The 12,303-nt window shown below is 39.5% G+C and overlaps 1 protein-coding gene across 1 annotated transcript; it reads right to left on the bottom strand.

The window, feature by feature from the left end:
* Window positions 1–3,436: 3,436 nt before the first annotated feature.
* Window positions 3,437–3,967, bottom strand: LOC135222539 (uncharacterized). Its single transcript, XM_064260627.1, has one exon. The coding sequence runs from the start codon at window positions 3,965–3,967 to the stop codon at window positions 3,437–3,439; it is 531 nt and encodes a 176-aa protein (XP_064116697.1).
* Between the last annotated feature and the right edge of the window lie 8,336 nt (window positions 3,968–12,303).

Raw genomic sequence — 12,303 nt, 5'->3', positions numbered from 1 at the left:
CCTTTCCTCAAAGATCCAGAAAATGTGTTATCTGTTGAAGATGTCACATTTTTGCTTGATAAGGCACCACGTTTCAAGGCTCTTCAGACACAGGAGCTGCTTCGAAATAGTGGTATTGATTTCTTCTCGTCAAGTGAATTTCCAGGTAGCTCCCCTGACCTTAATGTCTTTGAAAACATTGGTAGTATCTTGAAGGATCATGTTGAAGCTCGCACATCAAACTCTGATTGTATACCAAGCCTCGATGACCTACGAAGAGAGGTGACCGAAGTGCTCAGGGAAAAGTTGTTTGAGTCTCAGCTTTTTGCAATTTGCTGAAATTATATCCCTCAAGAATACAGGCTGTGGTACAGGCAGATGGAGGCCACACAAAATATTAGATACTCAGAGAGAAATTACTTTTGTTTTTGTCCATATAAATTTAAGTTTATGCTGTAAAGGGGGGGGGGTGCCTCTAATTTCGAAACACAGTGTGTGTTTATATATATATACATATACATATACATATACATATACATATACATATATATATATATATATATATATATATATATATATATATATATATATATATATATATACACATATACATACATAACATATATATATAAAAAAATTATATATATATATGACAAGCAACGAAATTTTAACCACTAATGAAATGAAAACGTTTTTGGGTGAAAGTATCTTCTAAATAAGGTATAAGTATAAAATGGGAACCTCCATTTACACATTTCCCATCCCATCCCATCTGCGTAGGATTAAGCAATCTGATTAGTGTCCCTTCCAGGAAAAGCAATTACGATGATGAGGTTCAGAACGGCAGCGCTCAATGTTGAAAGCCTTATTAAGCAGATTTTCCTCGTTCATACCGAAATACACATTCATTACTTCATAATGGAATGAAGGTAGGAGCACAAAATCTAGGCTGTGGCTAACTTATTCATCTAGTTAATATCGTCAAATACAAATTTCTAGGCAACGCAATCAACTCCTTTGGCCCCGGGAAAGTTCTGGAAACTCAGATGAGGGTTGATTCGAAAACGAAAGCTCTCATTTTAAACTTAGTCTGTTTACTTATGGCACAAATATTTCTAGGATATTACCAAGACAAGATGGAATATGACTTTACAATAAATCTTTGCTTATTACTGGGTATTCTGTAGGTGGAAATTGTGGGTCAGCATCGTAAAATCTATGACGTAAATACCTCATCTGGTCAAGGAGATAGGTGGGATTGGGAAATGTTGATCCCGCCTTCCTATCATTCAAAACAACGAACAACCATTCCACTTCCCGTCCTCCAACAACAATCCCGATATGGAAAACCGTGACAGGACAAATTGCGGAAACCACTGGGCGTTTTTGCTGTCCCATTTGCATGACGAGAGACCGGCTTCACTAATTGCCAAACCCTTGACTATTTACTGGGTTATAAAATGTCCAGCTTTCTTTCCCATCTCAAATCTCAATTGACCCTCATGATCCTGCATTAGGCACGTGGACCCAACTCTAAATCATTTCTCCGGTGGCCTTAATTCTACCTCTCCAGCACTTTTGGGCAATTACGGCTCTACCATGACTAAAATATTCTGGGTGAATTGCAACTCATTGAACCCTTGGAGTGGTTAGATATTAAATGCACTGGTTTGCCCATTACACTCATATACTTAAGAGAATTGTATGAATGCAACAATACTTAAATGCATGAAATTGTGTGTGAAAGTATGTATATTTTAGTGAGATAATGGCAATTATTAGTTTTAAATGATTCTACGTGCTTTAAACTTTTCTACACACACACACACACACACACATATATATATATATATATATATATATATATATATATATATATATATATATATATATATATATATATATTATATATATATATATTACTTTAGTGGTAAATCGCCTCTAAAACTGAATGCATATCTATAACCTTGATTTATGGTTATTCACCCCTCTCATAATTTTGCAAACTTGATTTCTTCTTCTTCTTCTTCTTCCTCCTCCTCCCAGCTTTATTCCTATTCTGCTTCGCCGTTTTTAATTCCTGTATCATTTCCTCCAGTACTCCCTTCTCCCTCATATCATCTCTAATACAATCTCTCCACCTGGTCTTAGGGCTTCCTCTCCTTCGTGTTCCATCCACCTCTACGTCCATCACTTCTCTTGCCATGTGTTGCTCTTCTCTTCTCATCAGCTGACCATACCATCTTAACCTTGCCCTTGCACTTTCTTTGATGTTTCAGTGACTATACTGTATCCTAATATGTTCATTTCTAGCCCTGTCCTTTTTGGTTACTCCCACTCATCCATCTAAGCATCCTCATCTCGGTTATGTCCAACTTTCTGCCCTGTTTTCCTTACTGGTGTTGCTTCCAATCGATATGTCATTGCTTGTCTGACACTGCCTTGTGCACTCTGCCCCTTAATCTTATCGGGACTTTCTTATCATATATGACACCAGACACCTGCCTCCAGTTGTTCCAACCACACTGAATCCGGTTGTTAATTTCCTCTTCCATGTTCCGCTCATTGTCAATCACTGAGCCAAGGTACTTGAATTTATGGACCCTTTTTATGTTTCCTCCACCTAATTTGATTGTGGTTTGCTGGTTGCCATCCATTTCGGTTGTCGTATATTCTGTCTTTTTCCTGCTTATCCTTAAACCATCTACTCTCCAAGGCATAGCTTCCATCTTTCAAGTTTCCCCTCCAGTTCTTACCTGACACATCCAAGACGATGCTAAACAGAAGTGGGCTCAGAGCGGAGCCCTGATGTAGCCCGACTCCAACTTGGAAATTTTCTTTTCTTCCAACTGTAGATCTGATGCTGGTCTGTACATTTCTATACATCTCCCTGATCATTCTGACACATCTCCATCACTCCTCTCTCCTTGAGACATCTCCATATTTCCTGTCGTGGTACTCTGTCATAATAATTATGCCTTCTCAAGGTCTATAAAGGCCATATGTAATGTCGTTTGCTTCTCTCTGTACTTTACCATGATTTGTCAGAGCGAAAATACCATCCAGAGAACTGAGCCCCTTCATGAATCCGATGAAAACTTGTTGCCGTAATCTTTCATCCATAATTCTTTCAAATACCTTTAGTTTATGTGACATGAGCTTGATTCTTCAGTAATTTTCACAACACTGAATGTCCCCTTTCTCTTTGAATAATGGGAATGATACTTTCTCTCCATTTTTCAGGTATCGTCTCACTTTCCATAATCTTTTTCATTAACTGCCACAATATGTTAATTCCTTCCTCATCAAGAGCCCTCCAGGCTTCTGCAGGTACGCTATCCAGTCCCACCGCTTCACTATTTTTCATCTTTCCCAGTGCCACTCCAAACTCAGCTTTTGTTATCTCTGTGACTGGTCCACAATTTGTGTGTCCATCTCCTCTTAGAAATCTTTCATTTTATTCATTCAATAAGGACTCAAAATATTCTTCCCATCTCCTTATTATGTCTCTCTCATTTCTCAGTACGCTTCCATCCTTATCCTTAATTTGTCTTATGTGTGTTATACCCTTGGTATTCTTATTTCTCATGTGTGCTAGTTTAAAGATCTTTCCTTGCCCTTCCTTGGTATCTAGCTCTTTGTAAAGCTGATCATATGCTATATCCTTAGCAATTGCTACAGTTTTCTTTGCTAATTTATTTGCTTCCTTATAGGCCATCCAGTCCTCTTCCATTTGGGTCCCATCCCACCTTTTCTTTGCTTCTCTCCTTTGCTTTGTTGCATCCTTCGCTTCTTCATTGAACCACCACGTTTCCTTATTTTCAAACATCTTACCATTACTCTCACCCAATATTTCTCCAGCAACCCTCAGCATTATTTCCATCGTTCTGTCCCACCATTCATCAAATTCTTCAATTTCATGTGTTATTTCTTCTAAAACTTTTTCTTTAAACTGCCTACAAAGTTCAATCTCTTTCAGCTTAAACATTTTAAGCCTTTTTGGCCCCTGCATTTTTTTCTTCCTTGTTCAATTTCCATAACCAAGTCCATCACTACCAAACGACGTTGTGCACTCATCACATAGTCTCCTGGTATGACCTTACAATCTTTTACCTCACATAAATCTTTCCTCTGATACATCAAATAACCTATCTGGCTGGACCTTCCGCTTGTTTTGTACGTAACTAGATGTTCTTGCCGCTAGATGAAAAAAAAAAAAAGTGTTCACCAGTACCATATCCTTGGACACAGCAAAATCAACAATTCTCTTACCCTCTGCATTTCTTTAATCATAGCCATACCCACCACCATATACAGCTGATCACATGGTTATTCTGGCCAATGTGCCCATTCAGATCTCCGTTTACAAGGCATCTTTCATCTGCTGGTACCTTTTCCATTTCCTCCTCTAAGTCTGACCAAAAGCGATTTTTCTCTTCACCTGAGCATCCTATCTGGGGTGCATATGCACAAAAGATATTAACCGTGCAATTTTCAGCCATCTGCCTGACCTAGATAATCCTATCATTTCTTCTATTTACTTCAGAGATTTCATTCTTCATTGCACTTGCCAGAATTATTCCAACATCATTCCTGCCTTCTTCATTTGTTCCGCTATAGATTAGCTTATACCCCTCCCCCAGTTCCCTTGCTTGCTTTTGTTACTTTCCATCTTGTCTCCTGTACACAGAGAATATTTACTCGTCTTGTTTTCAGACGGTCAGCTATTGCCCGCCCTCTTCCTGTCATTGCACCACCATTTACGTTCCTACTCTTAGTTCTCGAGCTAGGTACTTTGGCTGCACTCATTCACGATGCGGTAGCCCTTGTATGTCCACAGAGTTGGGGCGATGTATCTGCGGGTCACTTCCGGGTTACAACCTAGCCCTATTCTCATTCCTTGTAAGTCTCATTTCATAAAAGTTCTGGCAGGAGATTTTACAGATGCATGCCCTTCCTGACTCCAACCCTCCCTATTCATCCGGGCTTGGGACCTGCACTGAGTTGGGCAGGCTTACCCTCCTCCCACAAGTGACTAGGTTAGCCACTACTTTAGCTTTACAGAGTATTTAATCAAAAGACAGTTCACTTTCACCTACATCGAACATTATGTAGTACACTTACTGGATATCAATGTCAGAAATGAAATTTATAAGAAAATGTGTGAACCAAACTAAATGAGTCAGAAAAAGAATAGAAAGAGTGATGCGCTGAAGGCCTGACAGCTCTGCTAACTTAAATGAGATATAATACAAGTCCCAAACGCAAGATGAGAATAAAAAAAAAATAAATAAAAAAAACTTTACAATTGTCATAATTTTGTCCTCCAGACTCAATCAACCTCATCCATTCTTTGTTAATTTTTTTATACCTGTAACCTTTCTGCACCACCAATATGCCAACCAATAAGCGTCGAGTTCTTTCTCGGCTTTGGTAGGGGTCACATTCTCTTTGATGAGAATGTGACCTCGAACTTGTAATTTATTACCAAAATCGACGCACCCTTTATCTTATTATGAAGAACAACCCGACACCCCCCAGCAAGAGACCTCTTGAAACAGTCGAATGTAGTCTACCAATTCTTATGCCCCGTCCGTGGATGTCCCGGTTCTTACGTTGGTATGATTCCTATGAAACTGTCCAAGAGGATTTCCTGCCACGCACAAGAAGGAGCAATTAAAGCGATGGTATTATCAAGAATATCAAGATAATAGGGAGGGTTCCTGACCAGCAATGCTTGCGACTGCTCGAGGCACTCCTCATACAGCAAGAGAAGCCCTCATTGGATACGATGCAGGAAGTGCTCTTCCTCCCCACCAACTTAAGGAGACCTATGTGTATGAATAATAGTACAAGTAATACCAGACCAAGTGACACCCCCAATCAAAGAATACCAGATGAGACTAGCAGCCCAGCAGCTAATGACAGCGCGAGCCGTCGTGACACAACGCCCAAGGAAGCCCGGCCCCAGCCTCGACGGTCTGCTAGGCTGCAACAGCGCGGCCTTCAACGACGAGAAGTGTCTTGAAGAAAACTTCCTTCAGTCAATAGCAGGAACGCATTGCGCCACCAGCCAATGAAAACGCAGCTAGCGGTTGACCCCCTGCTGACATGCCACTATATATTGAGTAGATCTTGACAGCACCTACAGTCTGCTCCGACCCACTGCCCTGATCATGCTCGAATGATACCGAGAGAAACGTTGGGCACTAGATCGACTTATATTTTGATTTATTTGTTCATTTACTGTGACAAATAAATAAATTTGTAGCCATTATCCCTGAAATTGACTCCTCCTGATGAGTACCATCACATTAGTGTGGAAGAAGATAAGGAAAATAGCAGGAAAGTTTGTACCTAGCCAACCACCTGTATTAAAAATAAATGGCATAAATGTAGGAGATCCAATGCGTTTGCCCTACATTTTGCTAAAATATCTAAAAAAATCTAAAAAAGATAATGAGAAACCATATGCAAACAGCAGAAAACAAATGGAACAGTATTATCTTGATTTCACAACAAATAAAGAGGAGTCTTATAATATTCCATTTACTATGAGAGAATTTGAATTGGCGCTCTCAAAGTGTAAAGAATCTGCTCCTGGTCCTGATGAAATTTCATATTCTATGATCAAGCATGCTGCTCATAATACTAAAAGATTTATCCTCAGTATAATAAACAGAATTTATAAAGAGCATTACTACCCTTTATGTTGGGAACTAGCAAGAGTCCTTCCTTTTGTCAAGCCTGGAAAGGATAGTTCTTTCGTAGGAAATTATCGTCCAATTACCCTAACATCTTGTTTGTGTAAACTAATGGAGAAAATGGTGAATGCTCGTTTAGTGTGGTATTTAGAGCGAGGAAACTTTTCTCTCCGGCCCAATGTGGTTTCCGCAGTATGCGATCCACTGTTGATATCTTGGTTAGAATGGAGTCTGCAATATGTGAAGACTTTGCCTCTAAGCACCACTTTATCACGGTTTTCTTCGACTTGGCAAAAGCGTATGATACTATGAGGCGGTATGGAATTCTGAAAGTAGTCCATGAATATGGTTTAAGAGGAGAATTAGCTATTTTTATCAAGCTATTCTTAAAAAATCGTTATTTTCAAGTACAAGTAGGAGCAGTTCTGTCTGAAGTCTGTAAACAAGAAGAAGGTGTTCCTCAGGGCAGTGTGTTAAGTGTAACACTTTTTGCTCTAGCAATTAATGACATAGTAAAGCAAATACCTGCTGATGTTATGCACACACTCTTTGTGGATGACTTTTCTTTATCTTTTGTAGCTGCACATATGTCAGTAGCAGAACGTCATCTACAAATAGTAATAAATAAGATAGTGAAATGGGCTGAAGTGCATGGTTTCAGATTTTCTTCATCAAAGACTGTAGCCATGCATTTCTGTAGAATTAGAGGGATACATGCAGATCCAGATTTATATGTAAATGGCCAGAGAATATCTTGTGTTAACGAAACAAGGTTTTTAGGAATGATTTTTGATACTCGGTTGACATGGCTTCCCCATATCCTAAATCTCAGGGCTAAGTGCAGAAAATCCTTGGATATCTTGAAAGTTTTGTCAAGTACATCTTGCGGAGCAGATAGACTCCAGTTATTGAGATTGTATAAAGCTTTGGTTTTATCAAAATTAACATATGGATGTGAAGTTTACACCTCGGCTACCCCAAGTCGCCTTAAGATTTTAGACTCCATTCACCATACCGGAATTAGGATTGCTACTGGAGCATTTAGGACTTCCCCTATAGAGAGTATGTTAGTAGATGCTGGGGAAATGCCCCTAGCCTTACATTACCAGGCTCTTCTGGCTCGAAGCTGGTTCAGGTTCCAAAGACTTCCTGGATCCCTAGTATGCCAGTCACTAAGAAATGGAAGATTTGATAGCTTTTATGAAAGTCATCCAAAGATGCCACGTCCATATGCCTTCAGACTGAAATCAACCCTCCAAGACTTGAACATTCCAGACAAATGTGTACTACCGGTCAAGGCATCTGTATCTCCCCCGTGGAAATTCCCAGCAGTAGAGTTTTGTAACTACTTTAATCAACCAAAGAAGAATGTCTCTGATAAAATATTACGTTATACCTTTTTAGATCATATGTCACATGTTAATTTTATCCCAGTCTTTACCGATGGATCCAAAACCAGTGCAGGCGCTGGTTTTGGCATAGTTTTTCCGTCCTTTGAGCGTAGTGGAAGGCTTTCAAGTAATGCATCTGCATTTACTGCAGAATTATATGGAATTTTAAATACTGTTTAGTTTTAAAAAGTAGTGATAAGAATTTTATTGTGTACTGTGACTCTAGAAGCGCTCCAGAGTCGCTGAAAGATTTTTATTCAAAACATCCAGTAGTTTTAAATATTCTAGATTGGTTATTTTTAGGTAAGCGGAGGGGTTTTAATATTGAATTTTGTTGGGTTCCAGCACACGTTGGAATATCTGGAAATAAACGCACTGATGCAATTGCCAAAGAGGCTGTTTCTTGTATTGAGCCCAGATCATTTAAGCTGCCGTGCAGAGATTTATATACTCCAATTAGAGAGATGCATAGAGTACTTTGGCAAAATATTTGGTCAAATTTAACTACTAATGTAAAAAATGAGAACTATTGCACCTGCAATCAATCCTTGGCTGTACAATTTTATGCCCAGAAGGTTTGAAACGGCTCTATGCCGCCTGCGTATTGGACATACTAGGCTGACACATTCCTACTTGATGAGTCGTGATCACGAACCATACTGTGAGGATTGCCTGGTTCCACTGACTGACTGTTATGCACTTGCTGGTTGAGTGCCCCAGTTTGGTGGAACAGCGCAATCAATATCTATATTATGGGAAGGAGAATAATGTTTTTAAGTTGTCAAAAATTTTAGGAGCAAATGGGATTTTTAACATGACTGGCTTGTTTGGATTTCTTTTTAACGCTGGTATTTTAGATAAACTGTGATGCTTGTGTGCGCCTTGCTTTTATTTATTTATTTATTTATTTATTTATTTATTTATCTATTATTTTTTTTTAATAATTACCAGTATCTTTTGCCATATGTATGTATGTATGTATGTATGTGTGTGTGTATACATGTATATGTATGTATATGTTTGTTTGTGTGTGTGTATATATGTATATGTATGTATATGTGTATGTATATGTATATATATGTATATATATATGTGTGTATAATGGTATGTATATATGTGTTTGTGTGTGTGTATATGTTTTTTTTTAAATTTTCTGTTTAATTGTTATTATTGAAATTTATAGGGTCTTTATATATAGTTCGGCATCAATGACCTAGTTGTCGCAATGCTAGATTAATATGGTATCAATCAATCAATCAATCCTGATAAGTAATATCGGCGCAATACTCGCCAGTTGTAGTAGCAGAGAGAAAGCTATTATTAGAAAAATAGAGTGACTATTTACAAGTTGAATGCAGCTGATGCAGCAATAAGACTTGTTTGAAAGAGGGTCTCCTTCCAAAATAATAATAATAATAATAATAATAATAATAATAATCCTTGGGAAAGGATCTTTACCATAATTTCCTCAGTCTACTCAGCTGTAAATGAGTACCTATCCCTGATGGGGTAGGGTCCAGCTATGGGTAAAATAGCAAAACTCAGCAAAGGTGGAAAGAAATGAAGGATTAAACGACAACAACGTAAATGGAACCTCTGGCAACAGAAGAGCTTCGTCCGGCAGCCAGGTATTCAGCTCAATTGAAGGGGAAGACGGTCAGGTACTTGGAGGTCGTCATCCAGCAACTGACCACCACAACGACAGTAACCAACAGCCTGAGATTGGAGTTACAGAAGCAAACCAGAGGAAGAAATGGACATGAGAAGAAAATAAGGAAGTATGGAGATGCAACATCAGAAGCAACCCGACAGAGAGAGGATATAGAAGAAGGTTGGTCAACATCTGGAATGAGAGGAATAACACCCTCTATTCAGAGCAGAGGCTGGCAGACCAAGTAAGGAACATAAAGAAAAAGAACTGGCTCTCCCCAGCAGAAAGAGAGGAACTGGAAAGGGAAATGACTCACGACAACGAATTACAAGAAGACGAACCGAGAAACGATGCCACATAAGACGACAGGGATGATGAGGTATCAAACAACGACACATGAAGAAACACCGACAAAGTAACAGAGAGGACAGAATGGGTAGAAAAGATTAAACAATGGATGGAACCAGATACAGAGAGAACACAGATCCTACAAAACCAAGAAATTAAGGGAGAAAACAAGTGAGGTCAATGAAATAATGGGAAAAATACACACCACCAGTATCAAAGAAACAAATAACTTGGCATATGCAGGAGCAAGATTAGTAGCTGAACTGATGGGGGATATGAACACCAACGCCACCAACACAACCAACCCAACAGAAACCAAAACAGCAACCTCCTTGGAAAAGGTGCCTCGAAAAGCAAATCATGGTGATGAGATCTGATTTGAGTAAACTGAAAGAGATGGCAGAAAAAAGGCTAAGAAGCAAGAAAACTAGGAAGGAACTCAACGAAAAATACAAAGTACAAGAGAGGGGACTAAACAACACAGAACTTAAGGCCAAAGCACATAAGATCCAAACACCATCCCCCACCAACAGAAAGGCTGCAGAAGGAAGTGTAGGGGCACAAAAGACCAGCTCCTGATAGACAAAATGGTAATGAAGAACAGTAGGAGAAGGAAAACCAACCTATGCATGGCATGGATTGACTAATACCACACACATGGCTAATAGAATTCCTGAAAATATATGGGGCAGAGGATAACACCATCAGCTTCCTCAAAAACACAATGTGCAACTGGAATGCAATACTTACAGCTCTAGAATAAGACTAGTAGAGGTTAATATCAGGAGAGGGTTCTTCCAGGGCGACTCACTGTCCCCACTACTCTTCGTAGTAGCCATGATTCCAATGACAAAAGTACTGCAGAAGATGGATGCTGGGTACCAACTCAAAAAAGAGGCAACAGAATTAACCCTCTGATGTTCATGGACGACATCAAGCTGTATGGTAAGAGCATCAAGGAAATAGATACCCTAATCCAGACTGTAAGGATTGTATCTGGGGACATCAGGATGGAGTTTGGAATACAAATATGTGGCTTAGTCAACATGCAAAAGGGCAAAGTAACAAGGAATTGAAGGGATAAAGCTACCCGACGGGAGCAACATCAAACACATAGATGAGATGGGATACAAATACCTGGGAATAATGGAAGGAGGGGATATAAAACACCAAGAGATGAAGGACACGATCAGGAAAGAATATATACGAGACTCAAGGCGATACTCAAGTCAAACCTCAACGTCGGAAATATGATAAAAACCATAAAGACATGGGCAGTGCCAGTAATCAGATACAGCGCAGGAATAGTGGAATGGACAAAGGCAGAACTCTGCAGCATAGACCAGAAAACTAGGAAACACATAACAATACACAAAGCACTGCACCCAAGAGCAAATACAGACAGACTATACATAACATGAAAGGAAGGAGGGAGAGGACTACTAAGTATAGAGGACTGCGTCAATATCGAGAATAGAACACCGGGGCAATATATGAAAACCAGTGAAGACGAATGGCTAAAGAGTGCATGGGAAGGACTGATAAAAGTAGATGAAGACCCACAAATATACAGAGACAGGAGAATGACAAACAGAACAGAGGAATGGCACAACAAACCAATGCACGGACAATACATGAGACAGACTAAAGAACTAGCCAGCAATTACACATGGCAATGGCTACAGAGGGGAGAGCTCAAGAAGGAAACTGAAGGAATGATAACAGCGGCACAAGATCAGGCCCTAAGAACCAGATATCTTGAAAGAACGATAGATGGAAATAACATCTCTCCCATATGTAGGAAGGGCAATACGAAAAATAAACCATAAACCACATAGCAAGCAAATGTCCGGCACTTGCACAGAACCAGTACAAATAGAGGCATTATTCAGTGGCAAAAGCCCTCCACTGGTGCCTGTGCAAGAAACATCAGCTACCTTGCAGTAATAAGTGGTACGAGCACCAACCTGAAGGAGTGATAGAAAACGATCAGGCAAAGATCCTCTGGGACTATGGTATCAGAACAGAGGGTGATACATGCAAATAGACAGGCCAGACGTGACGTTGATTGACAAAGTCAAGAAGAAAGTATCACTCATTGATGTCGCAATACCATGGGACACCAGAGTTGAAGAGAAAGAGAGGGAAAAAAAAATGGATAAGTATCAAGACCTGAAAATAGAAATAAGAAGGATGTGGGATATGCCAGTGGAAAATTGTACCCATAATC

This window comes from Macrobrachium nipponense, chromosome 3 (genome assembly GCF_015104395.2).
Source record: "Macrobrachium nipponense isolate FS-2020 chromosome 3, ASM1510439v2, whole genome shotgun sequence".
Lineage (NCBI taxonomy): Eukaryota > Metazoa > Arthropoda > Malacostraca > Decapoda > Palaemonidae > Macrobrachium > Macrobrachium nipponense.
This window is presented reverse-complemented; position numbering and strand designations above follow the sequence as displayed.